Source organism: Podarcis bocagei (assembly GCF_964188305.1).
Source record: "Podarcis bocagei genome assembly, chromosome: 12".
Taxonomy (NCBI): Eukaryota; Metazoa; Chordata; class Lepidosauria; order Squamata; family Lacertidae; genus Podarcis; species Podarcis bocagei.
In genome coordinates this window covers 40363316-40391093 of record NC_138137.1, presented here as the reverse complement: position 1 = coordinate 40391093, position 27778 = coordinate 40363316, and the positions used below count along the sequence as shown (strand labels likewise).

The 27778-nt window shown below is 47.7% G+C and overlaps 1 protein-coding gene across 3 annotated transcripts in view; it reads right to left on the bottom strand.

Moving 5' to 3' along the window:
• The window catches only part of GAD2 (glutamate decarboxylase 2), a 42547-nt gene extending 15970 nt beyond the window's left edge, over positions 1-26577 (bottom strand). The window contains exons 1-9 of one of the 3 annotated variants that reach the window (XM_081163221.1): positions 25289-26576; positions 24299-24358; positions 23841-23993; positions 22389-22622; positions 6066-6156; positions 4923-5035; positions 2914-3029; positions 2129-2208; positions 1010-1064 (exon numbers count right to left, since the gene is read on the bottom strand). In XM_081163221.1, the coding sequence (XP_081019347.1) occupies positions 1010-1064; positions 2129-2208; positions 2914-3029; positions 4923-5035; positions 6066-6156; positions 22389-22622; positions 23841-23993; positions 24299-24358; positions 25289-25364 (978 nt within the window). In that variant the 5' untranslated portion in view covers positions 25365-26576. Of the gene's footprint in view, positions 1-1009; positions 1065-2128; positions 2209-2913; positions 3030-4922; positions 5036-6065; positions 6157-22388; positions 22623-23437; positions 23553-23840; positions 23994-24298; positions 24359-25288 lie in introns of those variants that run through there. The other 2 variants (XM_081163222.1, XM_081163223.1) reach the window with 2 other exon arrangements.
• Between the last annotated feature and the right edge of the window lie 1201 nt (positions 26578-27778).

Below are 27778 nucleotides of genomic sequence, written 5' to 3'. Positions count from 1 at the left end.
TCTTTCAAGGAACCGTCCAAGCTTTAAAGCTATGTGCCTGAGTGTCACATTCTTCTTCTTCTTTTGGTTCAGAGCGTTCCCTGTGAAAACTTGCTCTTTAAATCTCAATCAGTGCAAAGGGCAATCTGCTTAAAACCCAATTGAGTGCTAAAGAGCAGGTTTTTGTAGGGGAAACTCTGGGACAAAAAGTTCTACCAACACCCCCCCCCCAAAAAAAAAAAAAAAAACACACAACAAAACGCTCAGACATGCAGCTTTTAAGCCCAGATCTATGCCTGGCGAGAGTGGAGCAAAAGTTAAGTGTGGATAAGCCCAATGTTGCGACCCATCGACATTCTCTCTTCCTCCTTTTACTGTAATTTGCTTATGTCATCAATGCTTCTGCCTGCAGGTGGCAGCAAACTGCTAAGGCGACAAAATGTGTCCAGATGTTTGGCTTTTGCATAAGGCTTTTCCTGGCAGGGAGTAAAAATGAGCATCTGGAAAGGCTAGGTTTACTTTGCAATTCTGAACTCTGTTGAACGAGTGACTTACACTCTTCTGGCCTCAGCTGGGCGGTGTAAGAAACAGTTTGTTGAAAACCAGACAGTTCAATTTTTTAAAAAATTGTTGAGAATGAATGTGGGACTTGCAAAATGCATGCTCTCCGTCAATGGGCCTGCGCCTCCTACGATCACAGGGTCTAGACTAGAGGATGGAGAGAGCTCAAAAGAGTTGGGGTGACCCAACATTCTTGCACATGCACACTCAGTGAATCACTTTGTGACGTTATTTCGGAATAGTCTATTTTTCGGACAGGTTTCTTTCAGTGCCTTGGCCCAACTCATCATTAGCTCTCATTTCAAGGGCGGGGTGGGGGTGGGGAATCTTTGTGTGCAGATTTATAAGGCGACTCAACTTTTAAAACAATGATTGAAATTCCATAGGCAATTCCCTTGCCTCACTCCCCAAAATGGTATGCTTTCCTATACACCTACAGATTACTGACTGTAGGTGGAAATCTACTTGCCTTTTGCTTTGCCTCAACAATTCTCCTTTCAAGATCAGATGGAATCATTTTGCCTCTGCAATAGAAAAGGGAAAAAAGAAATCAAAATACCAGCGTTTTGCTATTAGCTCTTTCCGTCCGCTACTCAGGTTAGTTAACTTAGATAAGATAGTGATTTATGAAAAGATCTACCCACCATTTATAAACCTAACTAGCCACTTGGGAAGCGATTCATTCCACCCTCCATGATTTGCCTCCTTAACTGAATTTGAGTCAGTTGAAGAGGTTTGCAACTGACTCAAATTAAGAGCCTGGGGGCCAGCGCTGTCCGGAGACACTTTCCAGGTCACGTGGCCAGCGTGACAAAGCTGCATCTGCCGAGCCAGCGCAGCACACGGAAATGCCGTTTACCTTCCCGCCAGTAAGCGGTCCCTATTTATCTACTTGCACCCGGGGGTGCTTTCGAACTGCTAGGTTGGCAGGCGCTGGGACCGAACAACGGGAGCGCACCCCGCCGCGGGGATTCGAAACGCCGACCTTTCGATCGGCAAGCCCTAGGTGCTGAGGCTTTTACCCACAGCGCCACCCGTGTCCAGGTGCGCCACCCGCGTCCCGGGACGTAGTACCGTTTAGTAGTACTGTTTCTTAGTACAGTACTACTAATAATAATGTATACTTTTGTTTTGTTTTTTGCAAATCTGAATGTTTATGTGAATCTCAAGTTATCCATAATGAAGTGGGTGGAAGACGTCAAATGACTGAATGCAGAGTTATGGTTTTTTAGTACATTTGATGTACTCAAGGGCCTTTGCTCCTGAACTCACAGTTCACTAACTAATGTCCACATGGTGCTTGACAGATCTTCGGCAATCCAAAAATGTATTGTGCAGGTCACAAAATATATAACTCTGCTGGTACAGCCCTGGGGCCATGAGTTTGGCTCAACAAACCTGCTATAAACCACTTTTTGAACTCTCTGAAAAATGCCCAGCATCTATGTGGCAGAGCTTCCTTAGCCCAACACGGGGCAAGGCTATATTACATGAACAGGCCATTTGATATATTTTTTTAAAAAAATTGTTCTTTCTGCTGCATTCAAAGAATGGCTATTCCTGCTGTCATTCATAAGGCTGTGCTTACCTGTCATCACACCTGATCAAAATCACACTGTCAGTACCAATTCCTAAGGCTGCTGCTCCTTTCTTCACAGAAAAATGACTCTGAAAAAGCACATGGGTTATTTTTGCAATGTTTAGAGCAGCTTTACTTCTTCAGCTGTAAAAGAATCATGAAGCAGCACCTAGGGGAACAATCCAGCAAGCCCTTATTCCTGTACAAATGAGGCTCTGTTTGCAAGCCCTGGTGAAATGAATGGGAAATTCTGCGTGGAGACCTTAAACATCTATAGCTTGACTGTTTGGTGATTAGGTGTTTAGTCAACCACCGAATGCAATTTAATAAGGGCTGGCAGAACATATGTGGAAGAGCTTTGAACTCTGAAGTGCTGATGTTGCTAAATGCTCTCAGATGGCTGTTTTTTTCTTGGACACCACAGGAGTTACATTAGTCTAGTCTTCCCCAACTTGGCGTCTTTCAGATGTTTGGGACTACAGCAACAGTCCCAGCCAGTGTGGTCAGCATGGACAGCGCCATGTTGGGGGAGGCTGGATGAGATGGACATAAATGGAAGCTAAAAAAGGTCAACATGAGATCCGACAGCTTCATAAAAACACACCTTCCTAACATAACTGACACAGCACATTTCAGAAGGAGCTCATAACTCATTTGTATGCAGAAAATAAACAGAGGACTCTCATGTTACAGTAGGAAAACGACTACGTCTTTCCCCAAGGGGCGTTTGAAGGAGCCTGGTTTTATCAGCAAAGAAGTGAGGCTAGCAAAAGGTTGAAAGAGAAAACACCTACATGCTCCGATGTGAAGGCAACCAGTCTTGGAATAGCTGCCATTCCTTTCTCTTTAACTTCCGGGAACATCTTGAAACGTGCAATCAACATAGCATACATGTTAGATATGGCACCACCTGGAGTCCACAGTAATACAGCGTTACTTCCTCTATTCATAACGGCACAAAAGCTTTAAGCACAAACTGTACTGGTCATGCAACTTTTTCAAAACAAGAGACATTTCTCATATAGAGGGCCTGGCTTGATCTTAGGTTGCTCCATTTCCCACCCGCTATGGAGAAAACCCACTGAGCATGTCCTTGAGTCCGCCTACAGTAGATTGGACCTTGGGCTGCATTTTAGAACATTTTAGAACAGGGCTGGGGAATCTCAGGCCCAGGAGTGAAAAGTAGCCCTCCAGACCACTCTGTCTGGCCCTTGGGACTCTCCCCAGGCCATGTGTTCCTGAACTGAGATTATAGATAAAAAGGTAAAGGTAAAGGACCCCTGGACAGTTAAGTCCAGTCAAAGGCAACTATGGGGTGCGACGCTCATCTCACTTTCAGGCCAAGGGAGCTGGTGTTTGTCCACAGACAGCTTTCCGGGTCATGTGGCCAGCATGACTAAACCGCTTCTGGTGCAACGGAACACCGTGACAGAAACCAGAGCGCATGGAAACGCCATTTACCTTCCAGCTGCAGCGGTATCTATTTATCTACTTGCACTGGCATGCTTTTGAACTGCTAGGTTGGCAGGAGCTAGGACAGAGCAACGGGAGCTCACCCTGTCGTGGGAATTCGAACCGCTGACCTTCTGACTGGCAAGCCCAATAGGCTCAGTGGTTTAGACCACAGCGCCACCCATGTTTATTATGCCTATTTCTTCCCTAGACAGAGAATGGAGAGATGCAGTGTGTGCATGGAAACCTTTCATTATTGCACGGCTGGAATGTAGCTTACCATACTAAGGTAAGAGTTGCATCTGTGGCTTCTTTTCCTTGCCCAACACTGCCATGCAACCCTCAGAAGGTTGCCCATAAGGAAACATGGCTCTTGGACTTAGAAAGATTCCCCACCCTTGTTTTAGATACTTCCAAGTGCCCGTGGCTGCATATTTATTTTGGAAATACCCTGCTTGCCCAATGGCTCTATATACACTGCGTTTGATTCCAGCCTAGTTAGCTGTACTTCTCCCATTGGAATGAATGGGGGGAAACTGTCCCATTGGGAAACTGACTTTCTCTGGTGAGGGACCAGATATTCCTTCCATGTCTGGACACCCCTTTCTTCTGGTCAAATGTCAAGTCCCGTATGGCAGATAACCAACATGATTCCTTCGAGATGTTGTTGGAGTACAAGTCCCATCATCCCTGACCATCAGCCTCGCTGGTTGGTGCTTATGGGAGTTGGAGTCCAACAATATCTATAGACACACTGGCTGTCCCAACCTGCAGTTTGGGGGGAAATCCTACATAGTGTAGGATTTCCCCCAGCAGACTAGTTGGAGAAGGCTGCCCCAAACTATTTTGAGAGGCTGCTTTTGCCTGAGAAGCAGTAAACATTTTAATAACCAAACACAAATTTACAGGGCAACTTGGATTTAAAGACAGGAGAGAGAGTACATTTTCCTTGATATTTGTGTTTCTATTCCTATTTACTAAAAGGCTCAAGAGAGCACCACTACCTCATTAGTAAATATTAAATAAAATAGCTGTAATTCCTTTCTTTCATTTCAGAACACTTCAAAAATATTTAATGTAACAGAAGAACCGGGCAAATGTCTCTTCTGATTAATTTCCCCCCAGACTGCCACTTTGGGTGTTTACGAAGCAGAAGGAAGTATTCAGCAGGGACAGATATTAATGTCTTTAATAATCATGTCTCTGGACTGCCATAAATATGCATTTTTTATGTACCCAGGAAAGGATACTCAGGATTGTGAGTGAATGAACGCCCTTCTGAATCTTGCAGACTGCAAAGTACATCATACATTACAGACATAAATAGGTTTTTTTAAAAAAGATCACTCACCAGGTGAAAATATCCCATCACCAGCACCTCCTGGCCAACCAATGATTTCTCTCATTTTCCTTAAGGTGACATATTCCAAAAGTACAAACACTGGAGCAATTTCATAGGTGAACCTGAAACACAGCAGTGCCCATATTTTATTGACCTGGTTAAGATATGGGCAGAATGCCCCCCCCCTATGATTTAACTACAGTCATACTTCGGCCTAAGAACAGTCCTGTTAACAAACGATTCGGGCAATGCACTCTGCAAAACCGAAAGTAGGTGTTTCGGCTAGCAAACTTTGCCCTGGAAGACAAATGGAAGTCGACCGGTGGAAGGGCACCAGCGGCAGGAAGCCTCATTGGGGAAAGCACGCCTTGGTTTAAGAACGTTTTTGGTGTAAGAACGGACTTCTGGAATTAATTAAGTTCGTAAACCGAGGTACTACTGTATAACATAGCCTCCTTTAGTGGAGTGGGATGTTTTAGTCCCGCCTTTTAAAAACATGAATGAGTTTTAGATTTTTCTCTGCTTTGCTTTGTGCTGGGTTTTAATGCATGTGCCATTTATGTATTTGTTGCAAGTCGCTCAAAAAGGAGTGATGAATAAGTTTAATTAACAGCAACAGGCATTCCAAGACTGATACAAGTGTGAGATGTAAATAGAGGGCAGATTAAGGAACTGAAACCTACAAGTTACCAATTCACACAATCCCAGAGTAAATAAAAAGATTTACCTATATCTAGTGAGGATTAGTGATGTAGGAAATAAAGGTTTTGACTTGGCTCAGGGAAAACCATGTTCTAATCCTCATTCGGCAATGAAGCTCATGCAGCGACCTTGAGACAGACACTATCTCTTAGTCTAGCCTACTTTACAAGGGTGTTGTAAGATTTAAAGGGGCAGGGAAGAGAAACAGGCTGTAAGCTCATTGGTGGAGAAGCAGAATAATAATACATGTATTCACGTAAAACACAAAATAATTCTCTGTTGCATTTCTTGAATGTTGCTAAGTTTTGAAACTGTAATTTTTTTCATTGGGAAACAACACGATTGCAGTGATTGTAATGGCCAGACTAAATTTTTCAAAAGATATCTGGACTCAATACTAAGCTTAGACAGACCCCATAATTAAAAGCACCAGCAAATTCACATACTTACATATTAGTGTTGGCCGTAGAAGTTAGCCAGTCTGCCGCCAATCCGACCATATCCAGTCCAGTTGAAAGCTGATTGAAATATCTGGGATGTCCTGCATAGCATTGAAAAAGTGGATGGCATTTTTTTGTTTCCAGTGAATCATGTTTTCTTAATCACTTTATTGAAACGTTAACTGTATATTTCACTGCACTGGAAAAGCGATCAAAGCATGAGACACGAATGCCACATGGCTGAACTTCTTGTCTACCTACATTTGCACTACATACCTGCCAGCGCATTGACCCATGTACCGTATTTTTCGCTCTATAACACGCACCTGACCATAACACGCACGTAGTTTTTAGAGGAGGAAAACAAGAAAAAAATATTCTAAACAAAACAGTGGATGTATGATTTTTGTGGTTCATGCTGTGGCCACAGACATGTGATCTGACGGTGAGTTTGGGGTAGCCCAATGCAAAAATCCTGAGGATCCATGTGGGTCCATGCTTTGTAACCACGTTTTTGCCCCATTGCGGCCCCATGAAACAGTGGGTGTGTGTGTGTTTTTTGTGCAGGCTGTAGCCATGGACATGCTATGTGATCTGATGGTGAATTTGGGGTGACCCAGTGCAAAAATCCTGAGGATCCATGTGGATCCGTGCTTTGTAACCACGTTTTAAGTGGGGAGGGAAGGAAAAGCACTCAAGGGACAAGGAGCACACGTGGGGGGGTGTGGAGAAGGGTGCTGCTAATAATGCAGGAGAGGCTCCTCTCCGGCTTTGCTCCTTTAGAACAAGCAGGCTCTGCATCTCTCCCTCCTCCCCAGCAAGGAAACCACGATAGTAACCACTCTGAGACAAATCAAGAAAAAGTGCGACCAACACTCTGCCCCAACAAGCACAGTGAGGTCAACACACACACACACACACACAGAGAGAGAGAGAGAGAGAGAGAGAGAGAGAGAGAACTGGCCCTAAAGTTGCAGGGCGCTGGAAGTCGCAGGGGCGCTGGGGGAGTGAATGGGAAGCAAGAGGAAAAGGAGCCCTCACACACAGAGAGACACACAGTGTGGATTCTAAAGTCGCAGGAAGAGTGAATGGGAAGCAAATCACACACAGAGAGACACACAGTGTGGATTCTAACGTCGGAGGGAGAGTGAAGGGGAAGCAAGAGGAGAAGCAGCCCTCACGCACACACAGACACACAGAGTGTGGATTCTAACGTGGGGAGAGTGAAGGGGAAGCAAGAGGAGAAGCAGCCCTCACGCACACACAGACACACAGAGTGTGGATTCTAACGTGGGGAGAGTGAAGGGGAAGCAGGAGGAGAAGCAGCCCTCACGCACACACAGACACACAGAGTGTGGATTCTAACGTCGGAGGGAGAGTGAAGGGGAAGCAAGAGGAGAAGCAGCCCTCACGCACACACAGACACACAGAGTGTGGATTCTAACGTCGGAGGGAGAGTGAAGGGGAAGCAAGAGGAGAAGCAGCCCTCACGCACACACAGACACACAGAGTGTGGATTCTAACGTCGGAGGGAGAGTGAAGGGGAAGCAAGAGGAGAAGCAGCCCTCACGCACACACAGACACACAGAGTGTGGATTCTAACGTCGGAGGGAGAGTGAAGGGGAAGCAAGAGGAGAAGCAGCCCTCACGCACACACAGACACACAGAGTGTGGATTCTAACGTGGGGAGAGTGAAGGGGAAGCAAGAGGAGAAGCAGCCCTCACGCACACACAGACACACAGAGTGTGGATTCTAACGTCGGGAGAGTGAAGGGGAAGCAGGAGGAGGAGAACGATAGCTCAAGCACACGCACACACACACACAGCCCCTACAGTGCCTAATCCAAAATCGGACAGCAAAAAACTGCAGGCAGGGACAGAGAGCACGGGGTTGTTTTAAAGCAGCCAACTCCCGCTCTGCTTCTCTCCCTCCTTCCCGGCTCCGCTAGCTGACAGGAGCCGCTTACACCCGCTTTGCTGTTTCAAAGCGAGCCACGGACTGCTCACGACTGCAGCAGATTCCCCCGCCATCTGTAGGCATTCGCTCCATAACACGCACAGACATTTCCCCTTACTTTCTAGGAGGAAAAATCTGCGTGTTATGGAGCGAAATTTACGGTAATCCATCCAGCCTTCAGTGTGCCACAAGCAGAAAGGAGACGTTTAAAGGGCGAACGGCCTGAGAGAACTGACTGGTTTTGCCTGATGTCAAATTCTTAGACTTAAGCAGTGACTCAACCCCTGTAGTCATATATATCTATCCAAAGAAAACCCGAGTACCAGACCTGATGTGAAGAGACCCTAACTGTTCCTGGACCAGGACCAAGCAGATGAGACTCCTGTTGGCTGTAAGCAACCCTGCAGGCCTCCAGCCAGCAGAGGGCAGGGTTGAGACTAAAAGATAGGGGAAAACACACTTTGTGGCTTTCTCTTAATCTCCCAAGCTCCACCCCTTCCTGTTCCTTGTGCGCTCTCTCTCTGCTGTAGAATGCAGCCCTGAGAAACTCAAGTCCGCCATGTAGGCTTAGGATCTGTAGACATCTTTGTAATAATAAAAAAGTGTTTGCCAATAAGACCTCTTTGTGTTTTATTTATTCTTTTAAGTAATGCTAGTTTGTGTGAATGAGACAGAATGGGTGGTGGTGGGACTGAACAGCTCCAGCTTCCAAGCTTTTAAAATCTGCTATATATGAACTGTTTAAAAAACCAAGAACTCAGTGACATGCTGATCATCTAAACTGCCAAGCACGAACCCTCTGAGAAGTGACACACCATCTGTCCCAAGTCTTCACCTCCCATCCCCAACAACCCTTGCTAAAGACACACCTAAGGAACCATCAGTATGACCTGTCTTACTCAATGTGGCACATCCCAGTCAGGATGCTTCCTGCCCTTTAAAATTCACAGTCCTTGGAGAGGAGGCAGAACTTGGCACAAACAGCAAGCAAGACACCGGGCGCTTCCAGACAACCTGTTCATTGAGTATTCCACTGGATTTGTTTTTAGGGAGATTAGATGATGTTGGCTACAGTGGTACCTTGGTTTGCATACGTCTTGGTTTGCACACGTTTTCGATTACAAACACGTCAAACCAAGAAGTGCGTGTCCCGGCTTGCAACCTTTTGTTGGATTACAACCCATTTTTTTTGGATTACGAACAAATTTTTTTGGGAGGCCCCATTGGCAAAAGCGCGCCTTGGGTTACAACCTGTTTTGGTTTACAAACGGACCTTAGGAACGGATTATGGTTGCAAACCAAGGTACCACTATACTTAATGAGCATTAATTCTGATTTTTTTTTTGCAGGGAAGTTAAAACAACATTATATCAAGACAAGTGGTATTCCACACTTTCCAGTGGGCCTGTTGTGTAAGACCTCCCAACCAACTATAACTGTGTGACCTGAATTTGTTGATATGTGATTGCCTATTGCCAAGGCAACTTGACTGCTACCTGGGAGCTGTCCTTTGTACCTTTATTGCCTCCTTGCTTGCCAGCATGTAGAAGAACGAGCTCCATCGGCCCTGACCCTGTGAGGCGTCGTGGCCAAGGGAGCTTGTTTCTGGGCTGGTGGGTTCCTTCACCCTCCATGCCCCCCCCAATGCACCCGTCCCCTGGCACTCGCACGTGCCCACCCCGGGCACTATGAGCTCATGTGACACCCCTAGGGGGCCCTCCTCTCCCTTCTGGTAAAAGATGCCTTCAAACAGAGGACTGACCTCTGTAAAACAGGATATGTAGTCAGCCTACTTTCCTTGTATTCCCCAGCATGCAAGTGTTCCTCCCAAAATGCAAGGGGTATGTTCATGCATGTGCAGGCATGCATACACACACACACACACACACAGAGAGAGAGAGAGAGAGAGAGAGAGAGAGAGAGAGCGCATTGGAAGGCCCTGCTCCATCCTATTTCCCTGTCACTATTTGAAAAATCATATGTAAGGAGACAGCCAGAAAATGGCTGACCAGGTAGTGCTGGAAGAACGATATGCTAGTACAGAACTTGGGCTTGACAAATATCCCCTGACCTTCTGTGGAGTACAACTGTATTATTTCCCACACCATGCTGTTCTGTTGCACAAAGTGGGTCTCCCTTGGGACTCAACATTAACGGGGAACATTAATTGGCCAATTAGGCTGGTCTTTTATCAAAGTCACCTTGGAATGTTCTTTAACACACATGCAAACACAGGAGGCTAAAACTGGTTTGCTCAGGTGCAGAGAGAGAGTGAAAAGAGAACTGAAAATGAGCAATCCAGGTCTTGGTAGGTAAGTGGCAGGTGGGGGAGAAGTAAACAGGCTGTGATGGCCTGGGATTCGAACTCGGAGGCTGAACCCGAGGAATCACAGCCTGCACAGGATTCCCCACCTCCAGAACCAGCTCAGCCGGGGCTGGGGCATGAGCCTGAAGGGTCCTCACCTGTGCTGGATCCTCAGCTGCAGGCACCAGCTGAGTCTGCTCTGGCTCCTGAGGTGATGGAGGACCCATTGCCTGCAGGTGCTCCACTCTCAGCCCCATCAGGGGAAGCTCAGGTTGCCTCTGGGTCCGGTAACCCTCCAGCCTCTCCTGAGCTGCAGAGGCTCAGGGCAGAGAGGCGGAGGGAACTAAGTTCCCGCAGGAGGAGTGCTCACCTCCAGGCCAGGAGAGGCGAGTCACCTGTGGATCGGGGCCACCCTATGCCTTAGAGGAGATAAAGGCCAGCCCGCCCAGTCCCAGGTTGCGGGAGCAACATCGTTGGTTTCCTGTTCCTGCCTGAACCCTGTCCTGCTTTCCTGCTGGAGCTCCTGACCTCACCCGACTCTCTGCCCTGCACCCAGCTGTACCTTCGACCTCGGACTGGACTCGGACCTCACCTCACAGTTAACCCACGGGACCAGCACACAGGCATTACAATGAAACTGTAATGCCTGTGCTGTTATGAATAGGCAGGTTGCCACAAAGACCTTATGCCCCAATCCAGAGGAAGCTAGTGACCTAGTGGCAACCCCATGCATGCCTACTGTATAGCTAATGACATCCAATTAATATCTATGAGACTTCAACTAGACTAATCTTCTCTGCCTACGAGAAGAAACGCCATGGTGCATCTGCAGCAGCACAACTGGACGCCTTCATCTGCCCCAGCTGCAACAAAACTTGTCTCTCCCATATCAGTCTCTACAGCCACAGCAGGCACTGCCTGCAACCTTCCAGCAGCTTGACCTCACCCGCAAAGGCGCACTCCTCCATTGTCTCCCAAGACAGACAGATGCCAAGCAAGTCCGTAGTGTTTTCTCTTCCACTACAAAGTGCCCCTTTCAAGGCTGACCTTCATGTCCTGTTGCTCAGGAAAGGGTGCAGATCTGCAAAGCTATTCTCAGGGGTGGTGATCCTTGGGACTGGTAGGAAGGGAACCTGCACGGTAGGTGGAGCCAGAGCCAGAGATGGGTGGAGCCAACTCTTTCCAGTTTTGTCCCCATCCACTTCTCTGCTAAGTTCTTCAAGGGGAAACACTGAGATGGAGGAGCAGGACGTTGACAGGCAGGGCCAGCCTCTGGACTGCATGTAAGTAGGACGATGGGCAGGTGGGAGCTGGCTGAGGTTGGAAGGACAGTGGCCCATTATCCCCAGTGCACCAGCCTCCATTGACTACTGCAGAGATCTGACATAAGCCAAGGTGAATGGTTTGGAGGTGTCTCTAGATACACTTGGCACACAGTGTAAAAAAGGATGCACACTGCCAGGAGCAAACCAGGGAGCGCAACTGGGCTATGACCCTGCTCTACAGAATACTTATCCTGCTCTACAAAATACTTATCAAAATATTTAATCTGGACCTGAGCAGAAAAATGGATTTCTGGAAGCAGTTTTCTATCTGATCACAGCTCAAGAAAAGCTTGAAATGATAAGCTGAGGTTTGCATTTCCTTCTCCTCTTTAAAGTCAACTTCACGGTGCCTTGTAGCAACAGCCCTTTGGAAGACCTCTGCTCACATGCCACATGTTGTCAATGAACGCTATATTTCAGAGGCGGAAGCAGGCCCATGAGCCAAGGAGCTTGCTGGGGCTTGTAATAACCTCTAATGATTACAAGAGACAGGGCAAAATGAGCAAATGGAACTCTCTGCTGACTGCTTTGCGCCGTGAGTGAAGGGGCTGAGGATGGCATGCAGATTGCCCAGACACCAGAAAATACAGATCATTTCTCCCTTGTCAGAACACACAGTTATGAAGCCCTGAATCTCCTGGTAATTGTGATTTTAAAAACAAAAACAAACAACAACAACAAATAAATGTAATTCAAGTCAACATCTTTGCTGTGTCAGAGTGATGCATGAGAAAATAGTCAGTGGCCTGATAAGTCCATTTACAGGGCTTCTCATTGTTTTGATTTGTAGATCTTTCGCAGCCCTTTCAGAGAGGTTTTGAAACATAAAGGAAATGTTCCCGAAGCTCATTAGGGCCACGGAACACCTTTGCCTGGCTACATCCGAAATAAAGCCCTATCTAGGTTTCGATACCAGCAAAGAGAGAGAAAGATTAAGAGGCGCTTCAATAGCATTGGATGATTACGAAAGCAGGCCAGGAACACCTGTTCCAACCCAGGCAAAAAGAACATCGCTGCCTGCCTGCCTGTAAGGTGGGAGATACAGAGGAGCTATTAAGGAAAGGCATACAAAAACCTAAGAGGGAAATTATCAGTCTCCAGCAGTCTTGTATCAGTCAGACACACACCCCACACAAAGAATTCAGCCCTGTCCGTCATCCATGGTACGGGCACACAAAGGCTCAGAAATCAGGTTGTGTGGGTGAAGCAAAAGGAGGGAAATTAGGGGTGTGGGAAGCAGCAGCAAAACTCATTATTCTCTTATAAATGGAGTCTCTGCCTCACCCTTCTAAGGCAGCTACTTTCGCTTAAATGATGTTGACTGGATAGAAGTGCCTAGCAGCCGCAAAACAGCACTGGTTCTGCTACTTGGCCTTTTTCTTTGTTATGTTTTTTAAAATATAATAAGAGCAATATGTCTCCTTCCACCAAGGCAGGGGTAGGCAATGTGAAACCCTCCCATCCTCCCTAGCCCTTGGCCATGCTATGCCAGGCGGAAGGCATGTGTCAGCTACCAAGGAATTTTGCTTTATATTATTACAGTTATGTCCCACCTCTTCTCCAAAGAGCTCGAGGTGATGTGTAGCAGCCCCGTGAGGCAGGTTAGGCTGAGAGGCGGTGACTGGCTCAAGGTCACCTGTGAGCATCATGATCGAGAGAGAGATTTGGACTCTCGTCTTCCAGGTCCTATTTGACACACTAACCACTACACCATACTGGCCCTTAAGTTCAAGGTGGACTAGATGGTTTGGCAACCACCCAATGACCCTGTGAGGAAGATTAGAGTGAGAGAGACCCTGTGGGTCTCCCTGGTCCCAGTCCGACAGGGTGTGCTTCTACATGACATGGAACCTAGGCCAGCTAGACATTTGCTTGATATGTAGCCTACACGTTTTTCTTTCATTAATAGCTGTGCACAGGGAAGGTTGCACACACAGGAAGGTCAGGCTGACTTCTTCCCTTCCCAGCGCGATCAAAGCCAAAATCCACTGCATCTGAATATCACTTGTTGGGAATCAAAGGTAGCTAGAGAGCTGTTGTGCTCATGCCCTGATGGAGGGATTCCCCCAGGATTCTGGTTGTCCACTGTGAGAACAGGATGCCAGCCTAGATGAGTCACTGGCCTGATCCCCCTGCAGATCCACCTGTGGAGAGCCAGTGTGGTGTAGTGGTTAAGAGCGGTAGTCTCATAATCTGGGGAACCGGGTTCGCTTCCCCGCTCCTCCACCTGCAGCTGCTGGGTGACCTTGGGCCAGTCACACTTCTCTGAAGTCTTTCAGCCCCACTCACCTCACAGAGTGTTTTTTGTGGGGGAGGAAGGGAAAGGAGAATGTTAGCCGCTTTGAGACTCCTTCAGGTAGTGATAAAGCGTGATATCAAACCCAAACTCTTCTTCTTCTTCTGTCAGTGAGAACAGCAGGCAGCCGTTTAACAGAAGACCACAAAAGAAACCATCAGCGTAAAAATGGATAGAACTGTGTTGCAAGTGTATTTTCCAGTATAATCTATTTCAGAGGCAGTAATGAGGGGGTGAGGAACACGTCATCTTCCAGATGCTGGACTACAGCTTCCATGATCTCTGAACACCGGGCATGCTGGGAGCTGGCTCCAACAATATCTGGAGGGCCACAGTTTCCCCACCCCTGCTGTGGGCCCTCACTTGCCCTTACTTCACCTAGCCAACAATGACCCTGCAACAACATTGGAACAGCAGGAGATGGGAAATTAGTATCACTTTCACATGCATTCTTTTTAGATTCCAGGTTAATATCCAGTACCAAGTTTGAGGACCATTACCTCTATCTATCTATCTATCTATCTATCTATCTATCTATCTATCTATCTATCATCTATCTATCTATCATCTATCTATCTATCTATCTATCTATCTATCTATCTATCTATCTCTATCTATCATCTATCTATCTATCTATCTATCTATCTATCTATCTATCTATCTATCTATCCATCTATCTATCTATCTATCTCTATCTATCATCTATCTATCTATCTATCTCTATCTATCATCTATCTATCTATCTATCTATCTATCTATCTATCTATCATCTATCTATCTATCTATCTATCTATCTATCTCTATCTATCATCTATCTATCATCTATCTATTTGTTGATTTTCATAGGAGGGAAATCTTTAGAAGAGTTCAAACATACAGGAAGAAGAAGACAACAGAATGGCAAAAGGTGGAAGTACAGTGGTACCTCGAGTTAAGTACTTAATTCGTTCTGGAGGTCTGTTCTTAACTTGAAACTGTTCTTAACCTGAAGCACCACTTTAGCTAATGGGGCCTCCCGCTGCTGCTGTGCCGCCGGAGCACGATTTCTGTTCTCATCCTGAAGCAAAGTTCTTAACCTAAAGCACTATTTCTGGGTCAGTGGAGTCCGTAACCTGAAGCGTATGTAACCCGAGGTACCACTGTACTGCAACAGAAGCCATAAAGCAGGAGAAAGAAAAAATAGGATTATATGGGAGCAGCTCAGCAGTTTCCAACTCAAATGAACTCCAGGAGGGGCTGTGATCTTACCATGGCTGAGAACCAGTGGGCCTCCATGCGCTGTTGGGACTCCAACTCCCATCAACCCCAGTCAGCATGGCCAATGGCCTGTGGTCATGGGAGCTGCAGTCCAGCATTGTCTGGAGGACCACAAGTTCCCCATCCTTGATGTGGGGGAGGGGGGGATAAAATTCACCAGAATTAGCTATTCCTCATCCACTAAAACTGCCTTCCTGGAAGAGGCCAAAGGACAACATAGTTCAGCCAACCCGCTCTGCAGAACCAGAAGAAAGACACCTCCATCGTGTAGTAGGGCTATCATTTTTGGCTATTACTTTTCAACATCAAACGCAGCCACCACCCTCACAGCTTTAGATGGGGAATTTCATTGCTTGGAAAGCGGGAACCAGGTAGACTGACAACACCAGGCCTTCTTGAGCAGAATGTTTGGTTCGAATCCGGCTTGGAATTTGCAGCCCGAAAGAACTATTTCAGAATCCAAGCTCACAGCAGCGCCCCCTGGCGGCCTGATGTTTTTCTCCTGCTTTTGACATAACACCGATTCCACGGAGCATTTCTACGCGTGCTTTACTCCGAAGAGAGTCCAATTTGCCAAGGACGTGCAGCGGGCCCGTTCACACGCGGTGCTAGGCCTTTGTTCTTGTTCTTGCTCGCCCCCCACTGCCTCTGCCGCCTATGTTGCCGCTTTTCTCCCCCACCCTCCTTCCCTTTAACAGCAAAACCCCGCAATGCATGGTTTAAATCGGATTGATTGCTCTTTAGAATGCATTTAGTACGAACTCTGCTCACAGCCGTCCCCCGCCAAACCAGAGACAGACCCGGATGAAGAAGCCACTCTACTTCACACAACCACTCAGGGCTTTTATAAATCGGGAGTAGCTGAATTTCCATGAACTACACTTTCCGCCCTCCCTGCCTATTGGTCACGCTGGCTAGGGCTGATGGAATTGAGTCATGTTGTAGCTTTCGTATTTCCTCCCCAAGTTTCGAATTCAGGGTTGCAAACAAAGCGCAATACAAAACTGGAATCATTTACCAGGGAGAAAACCCCATCGAAATCGGCTCACCTGACTTCCGATTAAACAAAGAAGAACGCAACCGATGGGCAAGAAGTAGGTTAAGTTTATGGGGCTTGTGAGACAACAACGTAAATCTCTGAAATACATCTTGATCGATTTAAATCCAGTTGAGACCAGCGGTGGGACGAGACCCATTGAAAACTCAGAGGGCCTTACTCCGGAGTAAATGAGCTGCCACAAGCCTGATTGCTGGAAAGCCAATCCCTCTGAAATTGAATTTTCAGGCTCTTCATGCATCCGATGGAGCGGACTGGAGCGCTTGGCAATGTAATCCTGCGCATAGAATCTCATTGAATTCTATGGAGTTTCCTCCCAAGCCTTTAGGCGCCAGGCAAAACTTTCCTCTCATAACCAGGCTTTTGGTTTTTAATGATCCTTCCAGAAGCGGGTGGGGTGGAATCATAGATTAAGAGTCTCCTGCGCTACCGACTGAACCATGTTAGTATCGCAGGGGATCATATTTTCGAGTGTTTCTCTCGTTCTCTGCTACAGAATCGCACAAACCTTCTACGTGGCACATCGGAGAGATAGACTTGGTGCAATCCCCTCCCTGCTGCGCTTATTTAGGGGCCTCTTCGCTCTCTCTGAGCCAGCCACGTCGGTGCATCCCGTTGTGTGTGTTGTTGTTTAGTCGTGTCCGACTCTTCGTGACCCCATGGACCAGAGCACACCAGGCACTCCTGTCTTCCACCGCCTCCCGCAGTTTGGTCAAACTCATGCTGGTAGCTTCAAGAACACTGTCCAACCACCTCGTCCTCTGTCGTCCCCTTCTCCATCTTTCCCAACATCAGGGTCTTTTCCAGGGAGTCTTCTCTTCTCATGAGGTGGCCAAAGTATTGGAGCCTCAGCTTCACGATCTGTCCTTCCAGTGAGCACTCAGGGCTGATTTCCTTCAGAATGGAGAGGTTTGATCTTCTTGCAGTCCATGGGACTCTGCTCTGGTCAGACCTCACCTGGAGTACTGTGTCCAGTTCTGGGCACCACAATTCAAGAAGGACACTGACAAACTGGAACGTGTCCAGAGGGCGGCAACCAAAATGGTCAAAGGCCTGGAAACGATGCCTTATGAGGAACGGCTAAGGGAGCTGGGCATGTTTAGCCTGGAGAAGAGGAGGTTAAGGGGTGATATGATAGCCATGTTCAAATATATAAAAGGATGTCACATAGAGGAGGGAGAAAGGTTGTTTTCTGCTGTTCCAGAGAAGCGGACACGGAGCAATGGAGCCAAACTACAAGAAAGAAGATTCCACCTAAACATTAGGAAGAACTTCCTGACAGTAAGAGCTGTTCGACAGTGGAATTTGCTGCCAAGGAGTGTGGTGGAGTCTCCTACTTTGGAGGTCTTTAAGCAGAGGCTTGACAACCATATGTCAGGAGTGCTCTGATGGTGTTTCCTGCTTGGCAGGGGGTTGGACTCGATGGCCCTTGTGGTCTCTTCCAACTATGATTCTATGATTCTATGATTCTAAGAGTCTCCTCCAGCACCATAATTCAAAAGCATCAATTCTTTGGCGATCAGTCTTCTTTAGGGTCCAGCTCTCACTTCCATACATCACTACTGGGAAAACCATGGCTTTAACAATACGGACCTTTGTTGGCAAGGTGATGTCTCTGCTTTGTAAGATGTTGTGTGTACACTTACACATATGATCACAGTCCTTCCTCGATATAACCGACTCTTTGTACCTCTGCTAACGCACCTGCCCATCCTCCTCCTAGGATGGAGTCCTTCATTCCCACGTGCAGTGTCGCCCGTTGACTCACCACAAGCTGCCTGGCTGGCAGCAAGAAATGCGAAGAGTCCTGCAAGAAAGTGTCTCGCTGCCTTTCCCAGCCCTGGTTGCGCGTGTCCTACTTGGCTCATTTCTCCTCCTTGCCAGCTCCCTCCTCCCCCAAAACACGCGCGAGCGGGTCCGCCTGCCATATCCGCGCACCGCGATCCTCAGTATAACAGGTTCCTTCTGAAAAGGCTCCCTGGAGGCGCAGAGCGAAGCAAGCAGGTAGTGGCTGCCCGCCCGCTCCATCTTGCTCCAGGCGCTCTAATGAATAAGATCCCCTCCGGGACAGGCGATCGTTAGGAAACGCGTTGAGAAAGGGAAACGCGCAAATGGGATGTGACGATCGCCGCTCGGGTAACTGCTCTCATTTCGGAGCGTTTGGAGAGGCGCCAATCGCGGATCGTGACCCTTCAGCAGCTACTCGCTTTATAACGCAGCCTTAAAGTACTGTACACGAGACACCCGACAGATCCAGTTGTGCGCATCAGATTCAATACCCAGTGGCAAAAGTCTCTCCCCCCCCCCCCGCCACTCCTAATTAATACATCTTTCTTTAGGCTCGGATGTTAATACGCGCAACCGTGATTGCGATCCACAAAACGCTTAAACCGGAGTAGCCAGGTTGGCAGCTGTGGGATTAGAGAGACCCAGATGGGGAGAGAACAAAAGACCACCAACCCCAGCCTCACCCTCTCAATCGAAGCAATCCTCAATCGCCCGTACGATCCCAGAGCGACTGACTACAAACGAGAGCTGCGCTTTCGTAGACACACTTGACCTCTTCCTGCTTGCGCAAAACACAGAATATTTCGGAGTCACTGGGAAGACGTTTCAAACAGATTTCAACCGCGCTTCCTTCCAAGAAATTCGGCTCTATAGCCTCACAGCCGTCGAATCCTTTACTTATTCCGAAGTGACTCTCCTTTCTTTCAAAGAAGACGCTTACAAAAGAATGTCCAGGGTTGTTTACTGGTGGTTTGGCCGATTTGTGGACAGAAATGTCATACGCAAAACAGAATTTGCTATTTGATTGCCGCAAATCTTGTTGACGTTTCCCCCTGTATTTTTAATAGCTGGATCTTATCCATGTTTACGCAGAACTAAGTGCTCCTGAGTTCAATGGAAAGGACTCCTTAGGGACCGTGTTTAGGATTTCAGCCGAAGTCAATAAACGAATCGGGTCGAAACAAACGTGGCTCAGCCTCAGGGCCGTAAAGTTGAGGGCTTTGGGCACTGAATGAACCGATAGATGGTTCCTTCCTAATAAACACAAACTCACAGGTGCACTTTCTTTTCAACAAAACAATTAGGAAGGGGACACCAATTTTACAAGCAAGAAGGACTACTAAAATCAAATTTAAAATATTTAAATCATTTCCCCCAAAACTGCTCCTAAGGAAAATCATCTATATCTATATCTATCTATGTCTCTAATCTCTATCTCTAATCTCTATCTCTATCTCTATCTATATATCTAATCTATATCTATATCTATGAGAGGGAGATGGAATAGAAACTGTATTACAGTGATTGTAAAATTGGAGTCAGGTAATAATGCCTATATATGTAGTGTGCACGTCATACATTTAATTTATACGCGGCTCGGTTTTTCAGTCACTTGACAACATAACACTCCTAATTGCTGGTTTTTGATCGGCCACGCTTCTCTCTAGGTATCCCGGGAAAGGGCGGACGCTCTGGTAGGAACCTCGTTTGGAAGAATTTACACCCGTTGAAGGAATCGAAATAATATAATAAGGAGCGCGCGATGGAAATGATCGATAATGGCTAACAAATCATTTTGATTGGGAGGTTGTCATCCCCAAGACGTTGTGAGGCGCTTCTCCCGTTACATCCCCCACACCCGGCGGGCGGGGGGAGAGCTCAGCTCCCGGTACATCCACCTGGCAGTTAAAGATGTTCTGGACGTGCTCCGATTATCTGCTCGTGTTTCTTTGGGAACATCGGTCAGAATGGGCAGGCGAGACTCAGCCGGCTTCGCTGCTTTCACTGCTTTCGCCAACGTCCCATCGCCTTTAATGTCACTTTCCTTTGGGGGGGGGGGTCGCGAAAGCCCGACTCCGTAAAAGCCGCGCCCTGTCGCATCGTGCCTCTTGGATTGCGCGGCATTTTGACTACACGCGCGCACTATTTACGCTTTCTCCCTCTCTATACCCACGCCTTATACGTAAATCTGTGTATGTGTGCACGTGTGTGGCCGACACTAGAAATCCCATCCCCCACGTCTGTATCGCCTAACCCTTTAATTTCCAATGTGTTTACAGCGATGCCTACAAATACACGCATGCAGACATAACGCTCAACGCGTGTCTTCTCAGAAATAAGCCCCACTGGTTTCAAAGAGGCTTACTCCCAAGGTTCTAGATTTGTCTATTCGGACAAATTGAGTTCAGTAGGGTTTATTCCCAGGTATAAGATTGTGGTCTTAGCCGTCCCTTCCTCCGTCACGTTTCTTGATTTGTTATTACCGGTAAGTTAAGGCTTCGGTCAGATACATGCTTGAGGATGAATCCCACTGAAACAAACGGGCCTTACTTCCAAGAGACTATGTTTGGGATCCGACTGTCAAAGGCCAACCCACACCACCCTGAAACCAATGGCACGTTTTAAGGCGCCGCCTTTAACTGGTGTTATGGATTGCATCCAAAACGAGGCACTTTAAGGCATGAAATAATCTCATCTCCGCTGATAGATGGCAAGGTCGTAAATCAGCACGTCAAACGCTAATGCAACCAATCGTGACGTCTGGGTCTGAGTTTTCTTGACAGGGAGTATTATTATTATTATTATTATTATTATTATTATTATTAAAAAACACGATCAAGCCCTACAAGGTACAGGGAGGGAGGGAGGAAAGGAATCGAAGGCAAAAACCATCACTCACAATGAAAATCACACATGAAACCCGCCCATCAGAAATATGCCATAATAGAAAAGAAAAGAAACTCGAAGCAAAATCAATACAAACCTCACACTCTGTGTTTGTTGATTCTGTAGGGTAGTCAAAGGCTGCAACCCTATGGACACTTAATTGGAAGTAAGGCCCGTTGAATACAGTAGGATTTACTTCTGAGGGTGGGGTGGGGGGAATCAACGGCGAGAGAATCATCTGGGTCCTGTTTATTCAGAAATGTCCTACTAGGTTCCAAGGTGGGCTCAGTCCCAGCCAGGTAAGCGTGGGTAGAATTGCAGCCCAAAGCTTGTATCTCCATGGCTGTCCACCCTCTTACGCGTGTGTATGTGTGTGTGTCTGAGAGAGAGAAGGGCGGGGGAGAGAGAAATCTCCTCGACACACTATGGATTATTAGCTCATATTTCCAGCAATCAGGTTCCAACCTCTTTTTGAACCGGGCGACAAAGTGGAGTTTAAAAGGCCATTTGGCATGTAATTCACCTTGTTTATTGGGCCGCCGTCCATTTAGGAGAATGAATCAGTTCAGTGCAGCTCAGGGTGCCCAGACTTGCCATCAGGGGTCAGGACTTTGCTCCAGGCGCCAGGGCTCAATTTACCCGCCGCTTCTTGCCCTGTTGGTTCTGCCCAAACAGCCCAGATTGCTTCCCATGCCCTTCTGGGTGAATTCCTTTCTTCAGGAAGTCTGACTGAACCCTTCTTTTAGAGGAGCTCCTTCTGTTAAGTGGCATAACACTGCAACACTACACATGTCTACTCAGAAGTAAGCCTCTCTATTTTCAATGTAGCTTACTCCAAGGTAAGCAAGTAGGGCCGTAGTGGAGTAAGTCCGGTTTGCGTCCAGATTTGCGCTCTGGAAGTCCCTGCTAGGATTTTAAACGTGAAAGAAAGAAGGATCGGGACCTCATTTATGGACCTGGGTATGTTTAGTGATGATATAATAATAAAAAAGAAGAAACAATTTCCCCTTGCTGGCTCAATTTCCATTAAAATAAAAAATGGGAGAGGACGTCTAAAAGAAGCGACTGTACAATCTTACTCTTAGTCATAAGGAAATCTGTAATTTACACCACGCCAAAAATGTGTGTCTTTAATTCAAGAACCTGTTGTCACCACCACAAGCCATCGCTACATGATCTCATAAAACAAAACCAGCTAGTAGTATCTTTTCAGCCAAGAAGCTATGAGTGATCTGCACCGAATAGACAGAGCTCCCCTCTCTACCTTCTTTCAGCGCAGGAATTACTGCTTGTTTGTTCCAAACGTCAGACATTGCTCCTCATCGCAAGACAATAAATACTAAAAACCGGCCGGGTTTCTCTCCCGATTCCAAAAGCAGAAAGAGACGGAGGGAGGGTGGGGGGCGCCTGTGACTTTAACTTAGAATCATTTTACATTATAACACCCGAATGTAGCTGTTACCTGTTTTAATGGCATATTTTAGCGCGATCCTGCAGTTCGACAGAATTTCTTCCAAAGTCTGGGGTTGATCTGCCAAATCCCAATTATATTCCTGAAGTAGCTCGTTTGGGTAATGGAAATCAATAACTTTGGTTGATCTGTCGAAATTTGTCACCAGGTACTGGAGCAAAATGTCCATAACATCTTGTAGGAAAGACAAAGTAGCTAATTCTCCGTCCGAGGCTGGCAGAAGATCTGAAAGGATGGAAAGCGGTGAAATAGGACATTGATTTCATAGTTAGGTTTTGGACACTTTTTCTACTTACAGTGAACCATCGAAATTGGTCTCTTTTACATTAAATATTATTCAGAGGTACAGACGACTACAAAAGCCACTGAAGCTTTATTTTACAAATGTTCGTTTCCTGGTAATATAAATACTGTACTTTTATGTCTCTGTCAGTAAGCAAACTCCTGTAGTTAGAAGTTGATTTATTACTTGCAAATGGGTCCGTTAAAGATCTCATTGCTCCTACTCATGTTTCTACTTATACTGAATATTTGAGCTTTCTATTTTTAACAAAAAATAAAAAATAAGAGTCATCTACCATCATCTATCAAAAAGCAGATTAAATGAAAAAGAAAAAACTAAAAAATCAAGGTGCAATTGCCTCGCTTTCAAAATAGTAAACATCTTTGTACTTCGTGCATGCCATGTTTTGTAATGAGTTCCCACCACTAATTTCTCCTTAATTCTGACATTTATGTCGTCAATTACCAATATGCCTCACCCCGCAGTTAAGGCTTAAATTGTTCTTAGTCGCTGTCCCTCCAAGTGGTGCTGAAACCACATAAGGTAGTTAGGAAAAGAATCTATGGTATCAGTCTCCAATATTTTCAGGCGCTGACTAATTGAGAATGTCGAACCAGCGCCTGTGATTCCGAGGAAGGCCATTTATCGGTTTAATACATTGCCACTCGGCGTAGAAGGTTTCGGAGGGATTTGATGAAGCAGAAAGATTCATATCCTGTCAATAAGCTTTTTGGCAAGAGTTTCCAGAATTAACAACCTGATTCCAACTGCTGGATTTCCCTCTCGCCGCACACCCATTCACACATCACCACCGAACACACGCTTTAAAGTGGGATAACGACATTTATTGCCTTTAGAACCTAGAATGCTAACGACAATCAAGTGTGTCCTGGTATATACACACACGTATTTATGCATTGCTCAGCCTCTGCCTAATCGAAATCCTCTTGGCAAGAGGAAGCCAGGGTGGTCGCACAGAGATGTTTACCAAGCCTCTGTCAATGGCAAAGTTCCCATTAGATTTAATGAACCAGGATTATAATGCTTTCCACCCAAAGGCTTCCTCCTTTGGAACATATACCAGCTGATGAGTGGCTTCCAAAGCATCCAGTCCGGCTGACCCCATTCTGACACCCCCACCCCAGTTAGGAGATGGTTACCTGACGCGTGTAAAAACGCATAATTGACATCCTCTTTCTGGCAACCGCAGGGCTTTTTATTGCAGGTGCAAGGGGCCTTCCTGGCGGCCGAGCTCGGGTCCTCCTTAGCAGCCCCCGTTTCCATGGGCTTCTCCCCATCTCCGTACAGCAAAGCTAACAAAGACACAAAGGGCGAAGCCTAAATGGCACAGCGGAGGCTCAAAAGCACCGAGTGGGGGGACCCAGCACGGTTCGTTCAAGGCAGCTCCATAGACCCATCACCGAGTCTTCAACTTACTCTGGGAAGTCCTCCTCGGATCCTTTGGAAAAGGGAGGGTGCGCGCGCTGGGGGGTGGGAGAGGGAGTATTTTTTTGTTTTGTTTTGTTTTGTTTCCTATGTAAAACGTCTCCACCCCCGCCCTATTTTATTAAAGCTTCTTCCTGCGATTTGCTTCCCCCATTTCCTTCTCATCGCTTACCACAGAGTTTGGTTGAAATGCCTCCTGTAAACTTCTGGGCAGCTTGACACCAAGCTTTTGCTGAGGGGGGAGAAACAAGAATATAGGATCAGACGGGTCGTTTCGTGTGGGTTCGATGAGGAAGATGGCCCCCCACGCAAGCACACATAACAGGGTCACTGCAGACCAGACATGATGCTTCCCCCTCGCCGGGGTTTGCTTAGGATTTAGCGCATGGTATATGGGTTATGTTATGGGTAATGTAAGGGCTGCAATCCTGCGCATACTTAGACGGGAGGAAGCCCCAATGAAATCAAAGGGTCCTTACTTCTGAGTAAGAAGATGCTTAGGATTGAGCTGCGCACGTATTGCTAGCTGCCCCCAAGCCCTCCATATGGGAAGAGGCGCGTTAGAATGAAGCAAGCGGACAAATGCGCGTAAGCAGTCTTGGCGATGCAAGCATATAGATCCTTCAGCAATCCAGGACACTTTCTAAGCGAAAAGCGCTCCCGTCCCCTCTCAGCGACGCAACCTGTGTCCACCCTTCTGCCCACCCCGCTCCTTCCCTTTATTTAGGGCCAGTTGTGTTTGGGTGAGTCCCAGCCAGGTAGCAGCATCCTGAGAGATATTCCACTGAGCTGCTTTTCTCCGAGCCGGCCAGGGGCGCTCCGGGTCCCTCGCTGCGCGCAGGTGAGGCGGCCCGCTGCGTCTTCTTTAGGTCCTGCCATGCTGGTATTTTGGCCCCTCCAAATGAATCCCTTCTTAGAGGGGCGCCTTCTCCAGTCAGGGACGGGCGGCCCCCTCGATCTTCTTAAGGCGGCCAAAGGCACGAACGATTATAAAACCAGACGACGGTGGCAGCGGTGGGGGATGGGAAAAAAGTCAGGTCAGGGTCAAGCCAAGCCTTCCAGGATCTGGGCTGGCAACTTTGCGCAGGAGGCAGGCGCTGAAAGATGCGTCGTGGTCTTCCTGGGGGGGGGGGTGACTGAGTGAGTGAGTGGGGGCTCCTACCTGGACCGGGGTTCTCAGGGTCTCCGGATCCATCTTCAGACCCGAAGGACCAAAAACCCGCGCCGGGAGTTGCCATCTGCGGTGCTTGCGAGGAGCCGGTGAAGTGCAGCGAGCGCGCCTGGGCTGTGTGTGCGAAAGACAGAGAGACGCGGAGAGGGCGGGGGAGGGAGGGAGCGTGTGTGTGTGTGTGTGAATGAGCGTGTGGCGGGGTTGTGGCTGGGCGAGAGGGCCGGGCAAGGCGGGTGGCGATGGCGGCGACGACGGCGCCGGGAGAAGCAGTTGAGCGTGGCGCTCTGGCTGTGCGCTCCAGACAGACACCGGCGCTGGCTGGCTGGCTGGGTGGGCGGGAGACGAGCGAGCGGCTGCGCTAGGCGCTCTCCATGGTGCTGATCCGCTCGCACTTCGCTTTCACAGCCAAGCGGACAGAGGAGGCGGGCAGGCGGCGGGGTGTATTTATTTGCGCTCCGCCAGATGATCGCCTCTTTAGCCCCGGGACTTGTGGCGCGGAAGGCGAAGGGACGCGCTGCCTGTGCGTCTGATCACGACTCCCTTCCAGGCGGCGGAAAGGGCAGCGCTGGCCGACTCGGGCTCTGGCGACAAACGCGCTGACCCCTCGCGGAAAGAACTGCCTCGCAGGGACAGCGCAGAGGTGTGGGAGACGTGGTGGCCGAGGACTCCGGCTCGTGCGCTCAGACAGGGAATTCAGACATTCGGGAGGGAAGACATTCGAGATCGGTGCTGGGATGCTGCTTCAGGATCAGCCTGGAAAAGTGAGAGGGATCCTCTGATCGCGCTCGGATTTCAGGCGGGTCTGTCTGGAAGTGACCTTGCCTATTGGGGAAAACACATTGGATTCCACCCTGCCTGCCGCAGCAGTGTAGATGCCACAACGGACTGGCATCTGATGAAGTGGGCTTGAGTCGCAAAAGCTGATGCTGTAATGGATTTGTCAGTCTTTAAGGTGTGCACAAGACTCTGTTGTTTTTGCTGCAACCTGCTGCTCCTCTGGAAATGGATTCTTCAAGTCTTCTGCGTCATCGTGAAGGGGATGGAGACTGTGGCAGAGCCGTCTCCCAACAAAAGGAGGTGCCAGGAAACAAACTCACTCACACATCACATATGCCCCAGTTATTAAAGATTCCGTGGTGAACCATAACCTTCTGAGTGTCACCACTAGTCTCTGCCTGCAAATACACAGCAACCCACCAGAACAATCCACAAAGCAGCGACAGCTAGGAAGAAGCTAGGGGAGGTGTAAGTAGCAGTCATATTTGAGCAGCCTTTGGGCTGTGACTCTCCTGCCACAGACCTTTGGGAACAATGAGTAAAGCAACTCTCTGAACATTTCTGGTTCCTGAAATGTTTAACACCATCCCACCACAGCTCCGCCCAGCTAGAGAGAAACCGAGAAGAGTACAAAGGCAGCTTGCAGTGGAAGCAAAAAGTTGGATGGTTCAAGCCTGGCTGGAACACATCCTTGATCTGTGATAATGCCTGGGTGTGCATCAACCTCTGACTTTTGCAAGGCTGGAATGCAGCCTACTGTACAGATATGAGAGTCACATCTTTTATGTCCTCCACTTCTGCCTCTAGCCCCTGCTACTCTTTGCTGCTGGGTCCCCAGGAAGCTGCAGGTTAAAGGAATGTGCCCTCAGGCTGAAAAAGGTCCCCCAACCCTGGTTCAAAACAACACCCATATGGCTGGTTGTACCATGTAAGACTAGCTCTTAGGTCCCAATCTCCTAAACCATGGCTAGACCCTGGTTCACCTTCCCTTTCTCTCTCTGTCCCCTCTTACCATGGTGACTGCTCCTGAGCTCCTTCAGCCCCAACATCTTGTCTGGCAGATGGGCAGAAGTGCACTGAACAGAAGAACTACTAAGGCTTCCCATGAATTATATTCATTTTCTTGAATTCCATGTAAGGTTCTGGTTCTGGCACCCCTGTAAACTTTACAGATAAGCTGGAACTGAATACACCCCAAAATAATGGGAGGAAAATGTGGTACTATGAACATTTCAGAGCAGGAATGGCTAACCTGTGGCCCTGCAGATGTTGCTGGAACACAGCGCCCATCAGCCCTGCCACCATGGCCAATGGCCATGGATGATGGGAGCTGTAACCCAATGACATCTGTTAGGCCGCCCCGCTCTAGAAAAATGTGGAAGTATGTGAAAAGAGAAACAAAAGGCACAATACATCTTAGCTCCATTGGGCTTTGCTTCTGTAGCATCCCAAACCAGATAATGGCTTCCACTGAAAGATGCCCCACTGGTGGGTTGCTGGATCACAGAATTCAGAGAGAGCTGATGAATTTGGCTGGCAGTGGAAGTTGGGAGCCTTATGGCACAAGGCCCCAGACAGTGTGGGGTCAGGACTGTGCATTTGTATGGGCACTGTGAAATCAGCAGTAGGACCACAATACAGATATAGTCACGTGTGTTCTCCATATAGTCTAGCACTGCTGAGGCCTCTTTGTAAGAGACAGAA